The sequence below is a fragment of the Grus americana genome, chromosome 1 (assembly GCF_028858705.1).
Source record: "Grus americana isolate bGruAme1 chromosome 1, bGruAme1.mat, whole genome shotgun sequence".
Classification (NCBI taxonomy): Eukaryota; Metazoa; Chordata; class Aves; order Gruiformes; family Gruidae; genus Grus; species Grus americana.
Window position 1 is genome coordinate 26,166,325 of NC_072852.1, and position 22,773 is coordinate 26,189,097.

The 22,773-nt window shown below is 40.4% G+C and overlaps 1 protein-coding gene across 6 annotated transcripts; it reads right to left on the reverse strand.

The window, feature by feature from the left end:
• Positions 1-314: 314 nt before the first annotated feature.
• ING3 (inhibitor of growth family member 3) lies at positions 315-15,736 on the reverse strand. 6 transcript variants are annotated; one of them, XM_054813366.1, is made up of 13 exons: positions 15,556-15,719; positions 15,305-15,376; positions 11,257-11,363; positions 10,974-11,074; positions 9,526-9,591; positions 8,219-8,315; positions 6,203-6,274; positions 5,791-5,910; positions 4,486-4,643; positions 3,930-4,120; positions 2,554-2,746; positions 1,877-1,915; positions 315-1,209 (listed from the first exon to the last, which is right to left on the reverse strand). In XM_054813366.1, the coding sequence occupies exons 4-13, from the start codon at positions 11,067-11,069 to the stop codon at positions 1,093-1,095; spliced, it is 1,149 nt and encodes a 382-aa protein (XP_054669341.1). In that variant the 5' UTR covers positions 11,070-11,074; positions 11,257-11,363; positions 15,305-15,376; positions 15,556-15,719; the 3' UTR covers positions 315-1,092. The 6 variants fall into 6 exon arrangements, with proteins under 6 accessions (XP_054669341.1, XP_054669338.1, XP_054669337.1 ...); XM_054813363.1 differs by having other exon boundaries at positions 11,257-11,479; XM_054813362.1 differs by lacking the exon at positions 11,257-11,363 and having other exon boundaries at positions 4,486-4,544; positions 15,556-15,736.
• Positions 15,737-22,773: the final 7,037 nt, after the last annotated feature.

Genomic DNA, 22,773 nt, shown 5'->3' on the forward strand with positions numbered 1-22,773 from the left:
GCAATCCTGCCTGTGGATGGTATCTCAACATGGTAGGGATTTTCTTTTTTTAACCACATGGAAAACAGAACTTTTGTGCCCATTTAAGCAGTGCCACTTATTGTCTGGAGACAGAGACATCAAGGCAAATGATATTTCAGCATTTGCCTCTTTTTGTATTAATTATCCACCCATCAAAGCAATGTCCTCCTGTACAATGATCCTTCACATGGGTCCTGTGTAGCAATTTCTTATGCAAACTTAGCTATATTCTTCTGAAACCGTTTCAGGGACAAACCTGAAAACGCTTCTGACAAATGTACAGAAAACATGAATTTGAGGAGTTGAGGTTGTTTTATTTTAACACCTAATACAATTCAAATTTAAAGGATTACTTGCACAAAAAAATAAACACATTTGGTATAAAAATTTATCATCACTTTAACACCTTTTTTTCCTCTTATGGCCTGCGCCTTCTCTGGAGCAGAAACATATAAAGACTAATGGCACAAGTTTGTTTTATTCTACAGCATTTTTTTTTTGTTTTTACATACTCAAGTACCCTAGAGGACAACAGCCCGCTGTATACGAGAACCATTTTCTTCAGCCTGCTGAATTAAGTTTCATAAAGAACCAAAGCTATAAAGGCATTTTAAAAACCATTGTCTCATTTTTTTTTTTCAGAAGCACTGACTATTTGCACCATTTATATACATAGTGTTACATAACAGCTCTTGAGTACAGTACATGCAGCAGAATATATCTGTGGAATATAAAACATACATTTAAAATCTTGACTTATTGGAATTTTTTGAAGATTGAATAATTATAGAATGCCCACTGTTTAGAGAAATGGTTTGATAGTACAAATGTCTGCATATGTTGGCCACTGGAACAATCCAAGGCTCACTGGAATAATATCTGTAGCACATCAATGTGCATAAATAATTTACTTACAATATTAAAACACAACTAGCAAAATCAATAGTTCAAGATCTTATGACTGCTATGTTAACCCTTAAGTGGTTGCAAGGAAGTGTGGTGGGGGTTCCCTCCCCTCCCAAGTCCTCTATAAAACCTTCAGTATGTAATTTGTTTTCCAGATGAAGAAACTTATTTATGTCTACTGCCTCTTCGCTTCATTGCGGCTGTACACTGCGGACAGTACCACTTCCCTTTTGGTGCTTCTGTCAGTCCAACACATCCATAGTGGAACCACTCAATAGGGCACTATAAAAACAGAGTTAAAGAGAAGGTTGTGGATTCTGGGTTGTTTTTTTTTCCCCAAAACACCCATCACAAATACAATTCTATGAAAATGAAGCATGAGTAAAAAGCATAGATTCTGCTTTTCACACAAAGTCACAGGACAAAACGAGAAGAGAGGAGTATCTCAGTCCCTAACATACACTCAATAGAATATGAAAAGTGATAAAAATTCTAGGAGTCATATATGGACTCACATAACAAAGCAAAAGAAGTACGTTGTGCTTCAAAATACCTAGTTTGACAACACTAAGTGACACAAAAGAAATCTTATCACTCACTTCTGTTCAAATGTAGTACCTCAGTAAGTACATGATCACATTCAACTGTTCTTTAAAAACATCTTTTTTTTAATTTGAAGGGGGAAACTGATGTTAGTAGTGACATAGCTAAATGTTCCCAGAAATATAGGACATTTTAAAGATGTCAAATCTTCCCAGTGAAGGGTGAAGCCTTCTGAAAGAACCTGAACTGTGGGGACAGATGAGAAGTTTCCTGTAGAATGGTTCAACTCATGTGCACATTACTCTAAAAAACGCTACTCTAAAACCAACTCCAAAGAAAAGTAACGCCTGCAAGCAATAGTTACATGCACAAGCATCTCATGAACTTTTTGGACTTTGTTACTTACATCTTGGTTATCACAGCCTACCATTTCACCATAGGACACCTAGTAAATAAGAAAAAAAATATTAATAATTATATTACTAATTAAAAGCAATCAACATTTTCAAAGAGCTAAAATTCAAGTTTCTTCCTCTGAGGAGTTTTTCCATTAACAGCAGCAACAGTATTTTGATTTTACTTTTGTTATACAACCCAAAGAACACGTTCATAGCAAATTGATTTTCAATTTTTTTTTTAATGCAAAAAAAAGAGATACTTCTGCATATTTCAGGTTGGATGAGAAAGGTCAGCATTCAAAACCTGAATGAACTACATTTTGGTCTAAACAACAGCGCTCAGTACATTATCAGCCCAGTTTTCAAGATTATATTGATGACTGGCATTTCCATTGCATGCATAACAATTTCATGCGCTTTATTTAACTAAATCCACTGTGAACCTGTTCAATCTTTAATTTAATTATTCCTGAAGTCTTCATTAGAAGACTTAAAACTCTCCAGGTATGTTTGTTTTTAGCTTCAACAGTTGAGTTCATTATTCCTGTCACCAGTAAGTAAATAAAAAAAGATCACAATTTCAAGACTGCAAATAGAATATTTTTAAATTAGCAATCAGAGAAGGAAGTTCAACTACAGTGAAATAGCAGCTCTAGTTATATTTCAGGTTGGAAGCCATCCTTACCTGATTACAAATGCAGTAACGTGGCTCATTTGGATCATAGGTCCAGTCAACCTGGCTATTAGAATCAGACTCTGGTATTACTGCTGTTTGCTGAGACAGTTCTTGTGCCAGTGCAGATGAAGAAGAACATGATGACAGAGATGAAGAAGAGGAAGATGAGGACGACTGCTGACTTGAGGATTTGTTGTTGTTTCTAAAATAAAAAAAAATTAAAAATACTCTATCATAATTTAAATTCATTTCCTGCCAAGTGAAAGGATCACAAAACGAGTATTTTGTTGACTCTGAAATACTGCAGTATATAAATCCCAAAGCATCGTTCCCTGACAGATTTCATTCAACAATTGCAAGAACTGAAATGGACACCTGGAATGCTCTTTGGAAAAGGAAACAAATCTTACCAGCTTACAAGTGCAAGACAGACTATTCTAATCAATGGAATTTAACAGCTTTAAAGTGCCCAATGGCTTTAATCAATGTTTTTCTACACAAAACTTTCCATCAACAGCCTTGATATAAAGTCCCCATAAAAATTATGTTACCAGTAAAACAGGAATTTACATATAAATAATGTCATATGTCATGTAGAATAGATAGCTGTGTTTTGAAAATGACTGATTCTATGTTAATCTCCACTCAAGCATCACCAATCACTCCACAGGAACAGTGCGAGAATACAAATTCTGTGCTTTTGCTTATAGGTCAGACCTGACACCCAAGATATCCATAGATGAAAAATGCTTCTAAAGACAAAATTATTAACTGAGCTGTGACCAAACATAAATTTGTATGAAGAAAAACACGCAAGTCAGTTTAAAAGGATGGGCACTCTGAGACAAAATCTTTCAAGTACAACTTGTGATTACTGTCACAAGTGTGTTGTGACATTGTGTTGTTTAAAACACTTTTAAATTTCATTTTAATCAGAAATAAAATTCACTCTGTTTCCTGTCCTAGAAGGGTCAACCATCAAAGCGTTGTGATTATTTCTGAAGTGGCAGGAAGCAGATCTCCAGATTATTTCAAAACCATCTATGAATGCACAGTAATTCCCAACATCTGCCATTAGGCCAAATCTTCTCTCCAAAATACAGAAAAATAAGGGAAGAAACCAGACTGTATCACAGATGACAAAGAAAATCAAGACATTTATTTAAAACCTTGGAGTGAATTTGCTTAAAGAAAAAAAAAAAAGCGAGAGGACAAAAGAAGAAAGCCCTGAGCAAAAAAAAGGCCAGCAGGCAGTAACTACCTTCTGCTGATCCCTGCCCCCCAGATACTTAATATGATGTATTTGTCATACAGCCCATGACCTTTAAAAGAAAGCTTAGCTGTCTTAAAAGCTGTAATTGCAATCAACACATAAGAAAACCTACTTGCTTTTTCTGCCACTTCGTGAATCTGTGGTTGATGAACTTAATGTCTGTGTTAATGTAGATGCCAGAGCTGATGATGAATATCCAGTTGAATCTCTGGATAATGAAAATTCTCTTCCAAGCTGAAAATCATTGTTCTTAAATGCTTCATAGCTGGCTTTTAGACTGGATGTTCGTCTTCCTTCCTTCATCTAAAAGGAATACTGATATTGTATCAGATTACACAGTAGAGCTCTTACAGAAGACATACACCAGACTGCTAACTACTAATTATTTACACAGGTTCATTAGTAACTGTGTTAAAAAAATGATGTATAGCAAGTGGTAAAAAGGTGTAAGAATATCCCATGGGAAAAGCTAGAAAACAAGCTGTCCCTTTATTCAAGTTTTACAGGAAGAAACTATAGCAAATAAACAAAAATGATAACAGGACAACTGAATCACATCAGTTGAAAGTGATCATGGAAATCAGATTTTTAAAAAAAAAAAAAAAATCACTAGCCTTTCTTCTTTATCAATAGCGGATGGCAAAATGACAAGAATGTTTTGACATTACCTGTGCCGTGGCTTGCACTGCTTGAGCTGCTGCCATGGTAATTGCACCGGCCCCAGATCCTGAAGATAATGAGCCCAGGTTATATGATGCCAATGGTTGAGAAGAGTTTGTATTGTATGCATTGTTTGAAGAGGATGATGAATTACTGTTTCGACACCCTTGATGAACAGAACACATTTATGAAATTCAAAATGAAACTGAAGTCCTTTGCATTTTAAGAAGAGTTATATATGACAACCAGTGAAAGAGCAGGAACTCCATTTATGCATTGGAGCAGTGTCATCATTTGGAAAAAAATTTAAAAAGCCATTTGACACAGCCAGTATTGGCTTTAAAAAAAAAAGTTTGCTCCCCACCTATCCTCATATGCAGAGAGTCCTTTTGGAAAAATACTCTTCACTATCGTATTCAGCTACCAAAGAACAGATGCAGTTGCTATGCCTATGTCTATATAAACCCAATCTCTGTTGAAATGATGCTGACTCCTGTAATCATCAAGAAAAGGGTAAGAATTTGACTGTACAACTATACTCCTTCTGAAGTAAAACTTTTAACAACCTTAATTCTAAAAACTACAAATCACAGTTTTAATACGACACAGATTTACGTGGCTGTCTACAGACTGACAGTTACTCAAATATAGTTACATTTTATTTGCCATCTCACAGGAAGTTCCTTCAAAAGAAAAGTAAAATGGCTATGAGGGAGACTACTTAAGTCTGGTTAACAGCACTAAATTCCAAAACATAACCTCTCACAATCTTTTATTTTCAGAAAAGAAACTATGAAAGACCCTAATTTTTAAAATGGGCAGAAAGCTGTGGGGTTTTTTTTTTATTCACTACTCAAAAAGACTTCTCACCTCTTTTGAAACAGACAACACACAAAAGAATTTTATTGTAGCTGAATGCCACATCAGACCAATCTTTGGAGAAAAAAAAAAAGTGTGAAAATTCTTTTCCCCTACTTTGGAAATTGTTGCATGCATTTTTTTCCCCAAAATAATAATGCATTGATCTCTTCTGTTTCTACTACTGGCTGAATGAAACTGTACTGTTTTCTTCTTCCAAGCAGTGTCAATAAAAAGGAACAGCCAACATGCAGCTGTTAAATGAGAACAAAGCTGATGCACTTCATGGACAACACAGATGAGTAACAATGCCTGCAATTTCTCATGGTTCAAATGACTGAAAATCCAGAGGAAAGGGATGAGCCTCTGATGTCAAAAGACAATAACTCACAAATGTTACTGGGTTTCTCTTCTTCTGATTAAAAAGCAATAAAATGCAAGACAATTAAGATTACCTGGTGTATTTTCTTTAGAAGCATCTGAAGTCAGGGTAGATAGAAGAGCTTCAGATTTAAACTTCTTTTCAGGAACATGATCTGCTGTACTATGGTGAGAAGATGGATTATGTTTCCTTTCTAAAAGAAACAAATGAAGGGAACTTAAATGCAAAACCTTTTCAGCTTGAAAGTCAAACTATAACTAAAGATAATAAAACAGCACTTTCAATTAATTCCCACCAGCAAAACGTTATTATTTCATTCTTTCGCTTCTTCTGAATAGACATTATCATCATTGCATTATGCTTTCTTTCCCCCCAGTGTTTAGAAAAAAAGAAAAAAGTTGTGAGCATTTTTTTTCCCCTACTACAACTCAGCAACATTAAGGAAACACAAAAAGTGAACATGTTTTAAAGTATCAAATACTTACTCTCTACTGGAGTGTGAGAATGGGCGTGATGGTTATTCACAGGCTGTGATGGTGTATCCAGCTCCAGAGACCCTAAGAGGGAGGCAAAAAGGATAGGAAAATTTCATCACTGGCATTATTCTGAGTTTTAAATATTATAAAGATTCATTTAGTATCAACCAAATCACTATGCAACTTTATTTATTTTAATCAGAAGAATTTTTTGCTAGAAACTCTTCCTGTAGTACAACCAAGAGTCAATGAGAACAACAGTTTTAAAATAAATATTGGTGACTGCTCCTGTTCACCTGTTGAAATCAAGAAGTTAAAATCAAGGCAAATAAAAGAACAAACGAAAACATTGCCCTCAACATGCCACTTACTCAAATGAGTTGTATACAAGCCAGTGATGGTTGGAAAATGCTGCACCAAAAGTACTAACAATCTACACTGATATGAATTGAAAAGAAGATTGTAACAGGTAAATGGTATTAATGAGGCATCTTGTCACACAGAGTCAAAGGCTAAATGATTGCAGCATAGAAGAGACTTTGACCATATATTTCCATTAGAACAATATGCAATGGTTTGTGTATCAATCTTTGGCAAAAAGATTTTGAATCAGCTGCAATACCTACCAATTTACATTTATACAGAAGAAAATTCAAGAAAGTAATTCACATTCATTTTTCAAAATCTATGGTTTCAACATTTTTTTACCTCTTTCTTTTTCTTTCAAAAACATGTATGTGTGCATCACAAAAGTTTAAAGAAAATTATTCTAGGAAAGGTTCAAAGCATAAGGAGATATTTTTGGCGGAGATAACATTACTCATGTTATGAACGAGTCCGAAGGCTGCCCTCTGGCGGAACCTCAACAATATGTATTTACTCTGAAAGCTAAAAAATGTTAAGAGGCTTTGACTTTTCACTTTAAAAAACCCCAAAAAACCCCACCCCAACAAACCAAAAATAAACAAACAAACAAACCCTTAAAGATGCAACATGCAGGCTGGTACATTTCTCTTCCGAGTTCTTGAAATTCTACCTACCTAGCTCATAAAACACGTAGTTCAACTGCAGGTAGTACCGCAAATGAAACTGCAGCTGAGACTCCAACTAAAATAAACTAGTCCTTTTCTGTAGTTGCTAGTTCATTAAAAACACGTACTTTGCAGTTTTCTTTTTGTACCTGTTATTTGTAATAGCAATTACAAGTAGTGTATCCAAAAACTTCCAGCTTTTATGGCAAAACCACACAAAGTTCAAAGAAAGAATATTTATTCCTAATCTCCTCAAGTAATTTATGTTACTTTTCACTGTCCTTGGATATGAAGAACAGTCACTGCCTCTTAGCTCCAAAATCACAGTAGTTAAGTCAACTCCGAAATCACATTTGATGTCTAAATGCTGATGCATACAGAAAGGCCAGATTCTTCTATGCCAGGCTGGCCAAAAAGCTGTGCCATTGCATTTTTGTTCACATTCTGAATACTAGCATTGCTATGTCTGTTAAGCATGCAGGTTTCTTACCCAAAATGCTTCTCCCTCGCTAACCCATTACAAAACAACCACTCTCTCCCCTTTAGAAAAAGAAAACCACTGAGTACATAACTTGACATTCCACACCTATAACTAAAATAATGACCCTCCTCAGTTTGGTGGCAATCAATTCAAGTAAGAAATGGTACACTTTCAACTGGGTAGGTGGCAAGCTTAGGCTGAAGTATTTGTCTGAATACTTACAGTCATTAAAAATAGGTTTAAAGAACTCTGTACCTTGCTGTAGCAATTCACTAGTGCAACAGTTGTGTGAACAAAACTATTCTAATGACTCAGTTGTATTTTGACTTCACTGGTAAAAACTGAGGTTGAAATTAAAATTTGAGAATCACTGACTGATGAAAAGTATGCAGGTCAAAACACAGTTTTGGAACAAGCGGAAATACTGCATGCCACTAACAAGTTTATGACAATTTAATGTTGCAAATTGACAGAAAATCTGTCAAGTTCTTAAAGAAAATCAAGCATACTTACTTCTCTCTAATATTTCTGTAATTCCAGCATTATCTGCTTCAAGTTCCATTTTAAATTTAGCGAGTTCCTGGTCCAATTTTCTCAAATGACGGTCTACCTGTTTTTGATACAAAGCAACAATAGCTAGCATCCAGTTCTGTAACATGGATATCTACACCTTTAATCTCAGGATTGCTAAATTCTTCCCTTCCAGCAATTCTCTGCCATGCGGCACTAAGCCCATATAAAAAGACACAGAAGCGTAACGTCTCGGTCACCTACATTTCCCTATCTCAGCAGAGATACTAGAATTAACACCAAAACAGCGCTGTTGCTCCTAAGCTGCGCAGTCAATCACAGGATAAAATAAGACTGCATATTGGCTCAGCAGCTAGAAGCCCTCCTCTTATTGTAGGCAATGTTCCGAGACATAACACTGATTCTTTTGAGAAAAAAAGACTAAGAGGACTTGGGGGTGTTGTGGGTATGGGTATAGAAAGGGGAACAGAGAACAGTACATAACATGCAGTTTAGAAGAGGCTGGGCTGCATGAGGAAATTGCAAGTGTACCAAATTGCATTTTGTATGCCACTATAGACATCAGTAAGCTTAAGTATTGAGTAAAAGGGCCTCTAACCGAAAATGTAAAGACTCCTGTGCACTTGAGTCAAGCATGACATATTCTTGGGTATTGAAAATTATCTTAAAAAAAATTTTAAGCTTAGTATCATGGAAAGAAATGCTATGTTCCAAATGCTTTATTCACCTGTAATTATACAGCAGAATACTGTACCTATCTCTAAACTATTAAAAATTGAACAGGTTTTTTGCAGTTACCAGCTAACCAAAAGAGCAGAGGTAAGTTCCAACTTTTGGAACTAACTTTTGGTTAGCTGAAGCGGAACTAAAGCAGACAAGAAGCATTTGTTTTATGTCTACTATACTTTAGTGTAGTCTGACTTGCAGGTTCTGTTCTTCCAGTGAATGTAAAATAAATATACTTAAAATTCAAAATCCACATGCTATAAGGAAGAGTAACTTGCTTGTGGTCTCTTCTCAGAAAAAAATAACTAAGATAAAATCAACACGCATGAAAACCTTAGGATTTCTAAAATTATTTCTGTATGTTTTGTATTTAAGTAACACTACCCAAAGCAACAGAATTCTTTAAAGTCAATAAAATATTAAATGTTTCTTTCACCAGCAAAAATATCTGTGTGTAGCTGACAGAACAGTACAAGTAGCACAGCTGTAGTGCTTATCAAAGTATTTAAAATTCCTTTGGGCATAAATTTAGGTAATTTACCACAAACCTTCTGTCTACTTACCAAATCATATATTTGATTAGCCAGTTGCACTTTTTCATCAGCATCTTCCAAAGCTTTATAATAATCCTGTTATAAAGAGAATATTTTTTAAATTATGAACATTAACTGAATTAATTTCAGTCATTTTAAGCTATTGATATCCAGAACAAAATGTGAGAAATTAAAAGTCAAGTTTTCAGAAAGACTAAAACTCTACTGTTAACAACAGTCAGCTAAATTTTAGATGAGAGATGTATTACGTATCAATTTATTGTTTGTGCCTTAGAAATAGCCAAACTACAAGATGTGGACGTTTCCTCCCACAGTGATATTTAGGTTTCTGCAAGAAATGCCACAAGAATAGAAACAATCTTGGATTTATTTTATATTACACAGCATAAGGTTACGGACTCAAAATGAGATGAAGTCTTTTACTTTGTATGGATCTTTACGACTATTGCAGATACCACTGCCCTTTGAAATGATGCTAAAGAGTACTGTGAGGGGAGGCCTTTCTAGCACTGTACTTAAATAGAGATAATGATGTATATAATTTATAGTTTAAATTATTTTAAAATAGATCTATGTAAATCATAAGTTATTTTGACTAAAGCAATCCAATTTTAAAATCTGCTCTAATGGAAATCCACAGACAAAACCTTTTTTTAAGTTATGTTTAAACATCTTTTTACTCCACAATTAAAGATGTTTAAGTGCCTTTTTATTCTCAATTTCCACTGAAGAGTATTTTGCTTAGGCAAAAACTACTTGAAACTCTGGTCCAACTGAAGTCAGAAGCAGATTTTTCATTTATTCTTGTGAAGTCAGAGCTTTGACTATTTCTTTTTTTAAACACAGAAATCTATTTGCATTAAGGAAAAAAAAAAAAACCACCCTTGGTCAAATAAAGGGCTGAAGTAACAAGTGTAGGAGACTAAAAAGGAGTTTCTCCTGACAAAATGATGGACTACCTTGCTAACAATACCACCACCAATGCCTGAGCGTTGAAGGATAAAACAAAACACATCCATCTTCTTATTCCTCCCTCCCTAAAGCTACATACACCATATGTGTAACATATACAAGGACACAGGTAGAATCACAGGAAATGCTGAAGCTAAGCTTGAAAAATATCCTCTAAAAGAAAGCCAATTAACTTATGCAGCTTCATGCCACACAAGCAGAAACAAGAAGTCTGAGCTGAAAATTTAATACCTGGTTTCCTCACCATTTCAGGATCATAATTTTTAAAACGCTAGCAAATACTGGGTAAAACTTGAGAGAAATGCTTGATCAAAGAAACCTTTCAGTCATTTTTCTCCTCCTAGGTAATTCTATTCATCTCTGTGAAAGCCCAAGGGAAGTTCACAGTTCTGAACGCTAAGTCTCCATCAATCATAAGCTATTTTTTCCTAAGGTTATCTTCGTTTGCAAGAGAAAAATGTGACCCACTCCTGTGATATCCTTACTTTTTTGATCGATGTCATTTGTTCTTCTCTCCATTCAGGTTTGTTTTTCTTTGCGTTCATAAAAAATTCATTTACCCTCTGCTCAAGCTGATCCATTGCATCTGTAGCACAGGAAAAGATTAAGATAAATGTTATCTTCTCATGTATATAAACATTATGAAATAAGACCCATTTTTTTCCTTAAACAAAGTTGACAGGACTGAGGTGCAAACTATTAGAGAGGAATAAAACAAAAAAAACCAAAACAACCAAGTGACAGTGGACAGAGGAGGGAAATATTTACCTTAATTTCCAAGAAGCAGAATTGCATTCTGGTAGGATTCTCATCAAGGTTCTTGTGCTCTCCAGCATGGGACAGGCAGGACTCCAAGTTCTAAAGGTTTTTTGTCCCTAAGAGCAGTGGTAGTGACTTAAAGCACGACCCAAACTCCTCACCCAGGGCTCTAGACTGCTGACTTTGGAACATTCTAGCCAGTTACAAACTGAGCAGGAAACAACATGTTCTCCTAAGAGAAACAGTCAAATACAAAACCAAATAATTGAAAAAAAATTAGTGCCGCAAAAAGGTAGAGCAACTGAAGAGTCAAGTCACCACCTTTAAGTCGAGGCCCTCTCCATTGTATGCTAGGAAGGGTGAGAGCAAATTGAAAGCACTTACCAAGTTACTCCCCCCAACCCCACAGGGCAGCACTAAGGGGTAAATGCACTGGCGAAATACTATTTGGACAGGATTCTCACTTACATGAAGCTGAGAAATATCGTAAGTGAAAAAATAAAGCCACCAATTCTCTAACATTAACTATCGTAAGAAAGAAAAATGTCAACTACAAGTTCTCTGTTTTGTTGTTTATTCAGACAGGAACAGGGATTCCCTTCCCTTTCCCTCCTTCAAAAAAAACCCCAACAAAACACCGAGTATACTATTTCAACAGCTGGACACTTGTGCATGCAACAGCTTGTGTATTCCCAAAAACATGCATCTGCCTCAGTAAAACTGGCTTTGACAGCCTTGCTAGTCTCAGGATAGATGATAGTACTGAAAACTTTTTCACAGCACTCTCAGCAATACCGTCCAGATAGCAGTTTCAAATAAAATGTAACAATGCACCAACTACCTACAAACTTCAGGCTCTGGATATAAAACACTTCAGATACCTTCCAGAAACCACCATTAAAACTGGATCACATGATGGCCATCATCTCTTACAAAAAAAAAAAGAAAACAGAAAAAAGAAAAAAAAGTGAATTAACTAGTTTAAGAAACTCAGGAATCCCCAGGTATGATTAACTCTTCAAATCCAATGGAGCCCGAAGGTTTTCTCACTCCGAAAATCCACAACTAGAACTAACTGTTCATGTAAATAACCAAAAATAATTTATTCTAAATGATCAAAAATATTAATCGATTTTCCCTGTGCTGGAAATCCCCAGCATAAAACCCAACAGGAACCTAACAACAGACCAGACTGAGCACAATTAATCCCAAGCTGGAACAGTTGTGACATAGGCTCACGTCAACTTTATTTAGACCCAGACAAAGTAAACAGTTTTGGTGTAAAACAGGTTAAAGACAGGAGAATCTGTACAATGAGCATCTTCCACTTACACTCTGTTATTCACTGAGAAGATTAAGAAACCTGAGCAGCATGCAAGCAGCACACACCTTATGTGGAGGCTTCTAAAAGCTTTGTTATTTGACCAAATGACTGTAATTTGGTCCATAAAGCAAAGAGACAAAATGTTCTATCTCCTACTCCCAGAGTGCAAACAGCTAGGTGATAATTATCCTAATGGCTTAACAGACATGAAAAGAAAGAAAAAGGAAAAAAAAAAATCTTCCCTCTTTACTTTTTATTGAGGACCTGGTCTCTCTTGAAAGGGCAGACATAGCAAAGGGGAATGCAGGTCAGATCTACTGAATTACATGAAAAGTTCTCTCTGGTACACTCAAGTTCCTTCACCTTTTCTCCCCCCCTACCTTTTCAATCCAACTGTGATACTATATTCTGAGTTATTAATTTCTTAGATCAGATTTCCCATGAGAGTTGCCAGAAACTCTATTAGAAGAGAGGCCTTTTTCCAGAACTTGACATTTTACCATGGAGGCCTGATAATCCATGATTTGAACTTAAATAAACACATTTTATGCTCCATGTGCAGCTCAATTAAAGCTCAAGAGTCAAGTCACAAATCAGATGGTCTTTACTTTTCCCACAGCAGCCCTATCAGAACCTACAGTAGGTACAGCTGGTTTATTATTTCTTCCAACAACAAACAGCAGCACCTGTGCCATCAGAAGTCCATGTGGTCCAAACAGGACAGAATATAAAGTCAACATTGACTCCAAAACACAGCAGCACAGTTATTTCTGAATTACAACTCATACAGGTTTCTGGGACACCATTGCTCATCAAAGTACTGTTTTCAATGACTTCAGAGATACTGAATCTTCACAGCAAGTCACTATGTCACAGCATGAGAACAATCTCCAGGTTTGCATGCAGTATTCAGTGGGCAGTTTGGCAACTGATGTTCAAGAGATGCTAGTCCAGAAGTTTCATAAATGTCTTTGGATGCTTTGTCACTCATTGTGCAAGAATTACACAAGTACCAAGGTCTGAGAGAATTTTTCTCCGGGCTAAAGGTTGGTTTTAGTATACAACATTCAGTGTTATTTGCCACTTCCAGTTAAAGCAGAGGAAATAACACTACTGCAACCTTGGCAGCGCTAGTTGGCTCAGTTCCGACATACACTTCAAAAAAACTACTAGCTTCTTTGCCTCCCTACTGAATAGAAGTAGAATTTGTGAACTTACTGAGAACTACCTAAGTCAGTGAGCTCACTCCCTCTCCTGGTGCTCCCTAGCAGTAGTTACTTCAGAGGTGTTATCTCCCGTAAGGAGCCATTGCCCTGTTCCCACAACTCAAAGTACTGAACCCAAGACAGCACCTAGGCCATAATACACATAAAATATCCTACAGCCAGTTCAACATGTGTCAGTAAAGTCTATTAAACAGACCTGCTGGGTCCACTAAAGTAAATATCCAAGGGAAAGCCTGAGACCACACTTCAAAGTATTATTGGTTAAATTACTGTTTTCAAGAACTGTGCTCCCACATAGTCCTGCATTTTCCATTCCTGTATGGCATTCACTTGTTATTTCAACCCTTGCTCTTTCTGTTCTTCTTTACAATAGTCTGACCCTTCTGTATTGATGATTCCTCTCATCCTTTGTGCAGTAACAGTTTCATTAACAAAGACCTTTGCATCAGTTACAGATGAACATATTAATTGCGCATTAAATGACAGGAACACCTAACTGGGTGTTATGGGACACCAGATGAGATTGCATTAGAAAAGATGAAAAGGCAATGCATCCTGAAAACAGCGTAAGGCAGTGCATTCTATCAGGATATAAGCAGAGATATACAGAGTGATCTACAAAGAAACATGAAGTAGACTGTGTATTTGGTTACGCGTCAGCTAGAGGACAACAGACTAAGCAAAAAGCACCTTCGCATAGGCTATTATGAGGGGAGCTGGCTGGAAAGTTTCAGAGACAGCACGCCACTACCTGCTGAAGGAGCGGGACATAACTCATCTTCCAAACCACCATCACTGCTCTTAGGGATCAAAAATCTAAAGAGTTTGGGACGTGCCACCGAAAATGCCTTGGGGAGCAGCACAAGCCCAGGAGCGAAACTCGTGTAAGATCCTACTTGCGCCGAGACTCAACTGCGGGCCGCGGGCGGGGGCCGGGGCGGGCCCGGAGCGGGCGGGCGGCTCGGCGGGGCCGCGGTTCGGCGCCGCTCGCTGACACAACGCCAGGCGAGCGCGCCCCGCCCCTCGCTGCGTCCCGGCGGCTCCCGGCGCGGCGCCGGGCCTCCGCAGCGCCGCCTCCCGCAGCCGCGCCAGCGCCCGCCGCCCCGCGCCCGCACCGCCGGCCGGCAGGAGACGACGCCAGGCGCCCGGTGCCGACGAGACGAGCTCGCCCCCCCCCCCCTTCCCGCGCCGGAGCGGCGCTGCCGGAGAGCCGGGGCGCAGGGTGGGGAATGGGCGCGAACAACCCCGGGCCAGCGCGCGGGTCGGCGGCGGGGAGGGGAGCGGGGCTGCCCACACAAGGTCGGATCGCCGCGGCGGCGGCGCCTCTTCGCCCCCTCCTTCCCTCCTCTGCCTTCCCCTCCCTCCTCCCCACACCGCGGGCCCGCGCCCTGCGGCGGGGCGCGGCGATGGAGCCGGTGCCCGCGGCCGCCCCCTGCTGGCGGGGCGGGCGCTGTGGCGCGGGGAGGGGAGGGGGCGGGCAGAGGCGGAGGGGGCGGGACTCACGTACTCTGCACCTGCAGGTCCATCTCGCGCATCTCGGTGAACCTGTCGCGCAGATCCATGGGAAGCTGCTCGATCACTGCGGGGACACGGAGGGGCGGGGGAGCGGGGAGAGAAGGAAGGAGGGAGGGAGGGAGGAAGTCAGTCACTCGCCGCCGTGGGGGAGGGGGGGCGCCGCCTCTTCGCCGCGGCTCCCCCACGGCTCCCGTCCACCGGCCGTGCCCGGCCGCCCGGCACCCCCGTCCCGCACACACTCACTCTCCAGATAGTCCTCCAGATACAGCATGGCGGCGGCCGGGCCAGCGCCAAGGGGCTTCTCGCTAACGGGGGCTCGTCCCTTCCAATATGGCGCCGCCGCCAACAACACCAGCAGCTCGACTCAGCGAAAACAACATTGGCGGCTGACGGCGCTCGCTCCGGCCGCGCCGCGATTGGCTGTCCGCGGTTCTGACGCGCACCGTGCCTCGCGCTCTCCCCCGCTGCTTGACGGGAAATGTAGTCCGTGCGCAGGGAGGCGGCGGGAAACTACAAGCACCGCCCTCAGGGCGTTCCGCTGGGGCTCTGCCCCGCTACGCCGAGCGGTGGCCGTCCCTCGTCGTCCCGTCCCGTCCCGTCCCGTCCCGTCCCGTCCCGTCCCGTCGGCATGCCCGACTCCCAGGGTCCGTGCGGTTTTTCGGCGGGAGCCCCCTCTCAGTCCTCGCTTTGCCGGGCAAAGGCGGGACGTGCGGCTGCCGGCCCTCCCGGGGGTCCCCCGACCCGAGCGCAGCGCCGCTAGCCTGGAGAAGAGAAAGGAAAAACTTGGACCTTTTGATCAGGCTCTGTGTTTTTGTTTGTTTAACCGTTATTTTAAATGCTCACAGCTGGTAATAGTGCGGAAAAAGCATAACAAATGACAAAACTAATGGAACTACTCTTAATTTCTGTGTCTTCTCATGACTAGGTGAAGAAAGCCGCTCTGTTTAGCATATGTCAGTAAGGCAGGTAGTAACAACCTTGCAGGCATACGAGAGCATAAACTTCTGTGGGCTTTAGAGTTGCTGTTCAGGGTAGAAAAGACCCGAAGGAGATAGTAGTGATTGCAATCCAGTTACAATACTTCTTAATGTAATTTTAAATGTTGGGGGCTGAGGGTTTTTATGCAGTTTCAATCCCCCAAATAGTTTATTTCATCACTGTTTTATCACTATCTAATATTTATTGCTCCAGTCATGGACTGATGCTTCTATGCAGTTGGGTTTTTTTGACTGGGGGAAGGAATTTTTAGGGCTTGCATGATGTCAGGTACAGGTGATGTCAGGTACAGGAGCATAAGAATTGTGGTAGCGGAACAGGCTAGCTTTCCGCTGTGCTTTTTATCTCCTTTTCATGTTCTCATCTGTGCCATATGCATCCAAGCAAGGACAGAAAGTGTATGCTTAAGCCAAGTCTGACTAAAAACCTGTCTGGGATGTTTCTGAGTGTCAGGACCAATGGAAAATGGCATTCTTTTCTCATGTTTAAGTTCAGATATTGTGAGTAGTTAGCTAAGGATGACTGAATTTTGGCAAGTGAAGCATAAATTTTGTGTGTAACCTCTATGAAGACTGATGTTAGCTATGTCTCAAATATATAGGGCATAGCTACGCATTTTCTTTTTTAATTTCTGTGTCATTATAGATGGAAAAAAAGGTGTAACAATAACTATCAACTTTGCGAAATAAAAATGCTGTGCCAAAGTGGTCACTTTCCATGCTCGCTCCATCATTTAGCCATGTCGTTTGTACTGCCAAAAGAGAAATATCAACTAGCTTCATACATACCAATGAACAGTTTTTAGCTGGCCATTAAGCTCAGTTACTATCCACCAGAAGCCTTAGTTGAAAGAATCTGTATACTGTTGCTCATACAGATCACTCTTTACTGTACGACTTCTGACACACTGGTGTAGGAATGACAATGTTTTTGAAGTTTTGTGTAAGAAATTGCTTGGCCCCATTTTGTTATGTGGAAGACAAGACTGACCCTAGGAATATGAATGCCTGCGCTTTTATTGAATTGAAAGGGTTTGGTGCAGCAAGAGAACATGACCCATGCAAAAGCACAACAAAGCAATGACATATTTATTAGGCGACAAGCTAGGTGAATTTAGGGAAATCTGAATGGACGAGGTCACTTTCTTTTAAGGTCAGTAGTGGCTTTAATGCTTTTTAAAGAAAAAAAAATCACAACATGTTTGGGAGCATGTTTCATGCAGCAGAAGTTTAAGAGAGCAACATTGTACGCAAATACCGTACAAAGACTCCACTGTTAGAACCACAACTGAAACACAGGCATACAAAACGTTCTTACTATTTGCTTCATGACCAAAATCCTCGGACAACCAGTACATTGGGACCTTGTGACTTCTCTGATGCTCCAGTTTTCATGCCTGAGTTTGCCACATTCTCATCTTTGCAAGCTTGGGAATAGTGGGCAAAATCCTCACAGAGGGCTATTGCGCAAAGGTATTTTCATCTAGTTCTGTGCGTTGTGGTGCCCAGATCAAGCAAACCAAGAAATGCAGTTCTTGGGGCTGTCTCAGTCATTCCCTTTAGAAACAGCATGTGCACGTCTACGTTAGTGGAAAGGGAAAATGAAACTTGGGCATGGCAACAGGCTGCTGTCTTCAAGTGCCCCCCTTTGTGTTTCACGGTTTATTGGAACATGTGAGAGGCTTTTATAAAAATCAGAACCTGCTTCAAAAGTTGTTCATTGTAATGCTTTACAGCAGGGGATGGGAGGGGATTATGTATTAGAATACAATGAAAATGCAATTTAACTTTGTTCAGTATTTGTTGAAAAGCAAACAGGAACTTATTTATATACCTGTAGTTTTCTTCAGTATTTTTTTTTTTAGTCAGATGGAGAAACTGTCACATTTTTCATTTCTGCCAATGTTAATTCATCTTGTATAGTCAAATGAGTAGCCACACCAACTTCAGTGGGATTGTGTGTAAGTGCTGCTTATCATGACATACTGATGGAACTGAGCTTAAGCTGACATTTAAGAAGTGATTATCCACTCGGGCCATAAAAAAAAGAAACTGCTTTTACAATGGAAAACTTCCTGTTGTGTATAAATGTAAAGAATTAACTCTATTGATTAACTCAACTTTTAGAACAGCCTAATTAGAACGGCTCCTGATAAGGAAACATGGATTAATGACAGTGTTTATTGGGATGCAAATAGAGTGAAAAAGAACTAAACACCAGCCGTGAACTCAAGGTAAAAAGAAATTCAATTTGTGAATTCCAATTGACATTGCTCAAAAAACTTCCGTACAGCAACAGAACTGCTCTAGCACAGAGAAAGGAAGGGAGGCCACAGGAGCTGCTGTTTTCTCCTGTTGCTATAACGTTATTAATGTTGATGGCATTTCTCCAGAAAATATTTCACATAAATTATGTATCATCTCTTGTGACAGAATGATGACATAAATATTGGTTGCCCGGTAATCTACCTTAAGCTAATTGCTTACATAGGTTTCATTAGTTTTCAACTGAGAGGAAAAAACCTCATTAAAACCATGGATTTATATTCTGATGTACACTTCTCAGATGGGGTTAAGACTTTTAAATCTTCTCCCTCTTTTCTGTCCTTACCCGTTCCAGATCTCTGTAATGTCCTTTTTCTATTATTCTGATTTCTTCTTTCTCTTCCCACATGTAGGGTCGTTTACCACATCTCTAACTCCATCCTCACCGTCTTCATATTCCACCTGCAATCAATCCGTTGGTCCTTCCAGATCCATTCTGTCTTCTAAGCTGTATGATTTCTGGGGCTTTCTGTACCCATTTAGGACTCTCACAGCTGCATATTTTCTATAGTTTCTTCCGATTTTTAGCTCCTGCCTAATACAGTGTTTCCAGACCTATAGTCCTTATGTTTTGGTTTTTTGTTTTTAAGGACACCTTTCTAATGCTTTGATTTGAAAAAGTTAGGAAAGACCTACCTAGCCCATCCCTAGATTGATGCTCCGGGTCTCAGCTGCTGCTGGTAGGTTCCTGTGCTTCGATTTCTTATAAGGGAGCCTCGCTGCCCGTTGCACACAAAGATCACTGACATATGGAGTGCAGAAAGCAAAACCTGTCTGTTAGCAAGGGCTAGCCTGCTCTCACAGAAGAACTTTAAGACACAGTGACAGCTAAGCGGCACCAGGCAGTGGTGCAACAGAGCCTGCGTACAACTACAAGCCTGGGCAGGTCTCAAACTACTAGAAACGAGCATTTTGCTTTTCTTTGGCACCTGCTGCTGCTGCACTACAGCAGCCCTGTCTGGCAGGCCAGAATCCATTCACCACGGTGCACTGCTGCGAGCATGTGTTGTCGATCGCAGCATTCCTAGCGGTTTTGTCCACCAGTGTCAGCATCAGGCCTGCTGGTCTCCTCGTATGCTTTCAACTATTTTATTATAATTCCTCTTCACTTCCTGTTTGTTGCCTGCTATTTTTCTGCTGTTGCTGCTGCTTTTCCACTCTTTCCAGTCCTCCCAGTCTCACAGTCCAGCTGTCCCTCCCAGCTGCCACGGACCCTGCCATCTCCCATATTCCACCCCTTCTGCTGTTGCAGGGGCATCACCCGCAGCCTCATTCTCCCTCTGCAGGAAATAACTATCATTCCTGCTGTACTACACACCATGGCTATCGGAGGACATTAGTTAAATAACTAAATTGTCTTGAGACTGAGCACCACATAAGGGTTACAGCATGATCGTATTTGTTCTGGGCAATCAAATTTATGTGATGGGAAACTCCATCCAAAGCCAGATCCTAGGAAAAAGCTGGGTGAGCCTATCACATACATAATGTTACCCTTGTCTGGTGCAGAAACTTCACACTTCCATGAAATGATCCTGAAAAGGGCAAATTTGGCCCAGAAGTGTTCTGGCTGGATGGTAATCTATCTGAGAAATCACCTTCCTTTTCTACTTATTACAAACGCTTTCAGATTCTGAGATTCACGTTCCTATTTCTGGAAACAAATCTATGACCCCAGATAATTAATTTGCTTTAACAGTCAACAGGAAAATGGAACTGCCATTTATCTTTCAGCTTGACTTTGTGTACAGACTCAGGCAATTACATCTTCATCTTTTAGTTAATTTTATCTGCTGCAGACTCGGTTAAATTCACTTGCAGTTTTCAGTTATTTCCTCAAAGTCTGCAGGATATGAGCAATTGCCGTTTATATATTAATCGCTGAAATGTTTGATCCTGACTTCCTAAGGAAATAAAGCTTATATGAGCAATCCATATGTTTGTGTGCACACTTCTATACTTGTCCTTCCACTCTGCCCTGTCTCTATTGAATTAATTGACTAATTTCAACCTTTCTGAAAGAAAAGATGTTCTTTTAGAGATGAATTGTGTACTTCTTAAGTGCTCCGTTGTCCATAATAGTTTTGGGATTTTTTTCTTCCTTTCACTGAGGAAAAGGTTGCGATATGAACCTTCCACCTATTAGACTCAAGAGCATCCACACACAAGAGCAATGAGTACCCCAGCCATGGAAGGAGCTTCAGTTGGTGAACATTACTTATTAGGCACCACTGTAAGCCACAAATGCACAAGGAATCGACTTAAGCAGTTTTACTGCTCACAGAATTTCTAGTTTTGTTCTCTTGATTTTCTTAAAATCCTGAATGCTGGGTCACATGGCATGCATGGAAATAAAGTTTGAAAATAATTATTTTCATTATTATTTCCAGTAAATATTAAGTTTCAAATACCTTTAGCTAATTGTCTGTAATGAAAGATATTTCTTGCATTTTTATTATTGTCAGACGTACAACCATAATTTTTACCACGAGATCAGCACCTTCTTGTGGCTGGAAGAAGTCCATATCTGCTAGCTTTCCACCAAGAAATGCTATAAATGACTTCTATGCCATCAGTGGCATAAAAGAATGTGGGACATGACACCTTCTATCCCTTGTGCTGCTCAGAAGACATGTCCTCTGAGAGTTGAGGTCTGCAGATGGAGCAGTTTAAAAAATAAAAAGCTGAAAGTTAGGAGATGACAATGCAGTTGTATTACCCTCCACCCAAACTCATGCTTTTGGAGCCTCCTTTGTCCCTGGAGCAAATTCAAAGAAGTTGGAAGCAGTAGCAGGGGAAAGAAATACTCTGAGAAATTTGCCAAGATAGTGACATTATAGAATCATAGAATGGTTTGGGTTGGGAGGGACCTCAAAGATCATCTAGTTCCAACCCCCCTGCCATGGGCAGGGACACCCTCCACTAGACCAGGTTGCCCAAAGCCCCATCCAACCTGGCCTTAAACACTTCCAGGGATGGGGCATCCATAACCTCTCTGGGCAACCTGTTCCACTGCCTCACCACCCTCATGGTAAAGAATTTCTTCCTAATATCTACTCTAAATCAACCCTCCTTCACTTTAAAGCCATTGCCCCTTCTCCTATCACTCCATGCCCTTGTAAACAGTCCCTCTCCAGCTTTTCTGGAGGCCCCCTTTAGGTACTGGAAGGCTGCTATAAGGTCTCCCCGGAGCCTTCTCTTCTCCAGCCTGAACAATCCCAACCCTCTCAGCCTGTCTTCATAGGAGAGGTGCTCCAGCCCTCTGATCAGCTTTATGGCCCTCCTCTGAACTTGCTTCAACAGCTCCATGTCTTCCTTGTACTGTGGCCCCCCAGAGCTGGACGCAGTACTCCAGGTGAGGTCTCACAAGAGTGGAGTAGAGAGGAAGAAATAACTACCCTTGGTCACACTGGTTTTGATGCAGCCCAGGACACGGTTGGCTTTCTGGGCTGCAAGCACACATTGCCGGCTCTTGTTGAGCTTTTTATCCACCAACACCCCCAAGTCCTTCTCCTCAGGGCTGCTCTCTGCCCAGCCTGTAGTTGTGCTTGGGATTGTCCCAACCCACGTGCAGGACCTTGCACTTAGCCTTGTTCAACTTCACGTGGCTTGTGTCTGCCCATCTCTCCAGCCTGTCAAGGTCCCTCTGGATGGCATCCCTTCCCTCCAACATGTCAACCACATCACACAGCTTGGTGTCATCGGCAAACTTGCTGAGGGTGCACTCGATCCCACTGGACTGAAAGAGCACAGCTGCCACAGGAGAGCATGCAGACTTTGAGGGCAGGCACGAATCTTCACTACTCCTGCGCATACACTGTCAGATGCCTGAGGATAACCCAGGAATCACCTTCTTCTTCATGGTCGTTAAGCAAGAGCAGTGCAGAGATTAGGGCACCTGAGAAACTGGAGTTCAGACTCAGAGGAGTTGCAGGAGAGGACAGGTCCTTGTGACAGAATGCAAATACCATAACTTCTTACCAAAGGAGACAAGATCTACTGAAATTTAGCATAAGACACAGGTCTACCTCTTTGCTGTGATAATGTTAGGCAAAACTTAGGGGAAAAAAAGGAAGAACTGACCTGCTTGAAATGTTATTACTGGATGTATTAATATTGTAGCTGTGATGCTCTAAAGATA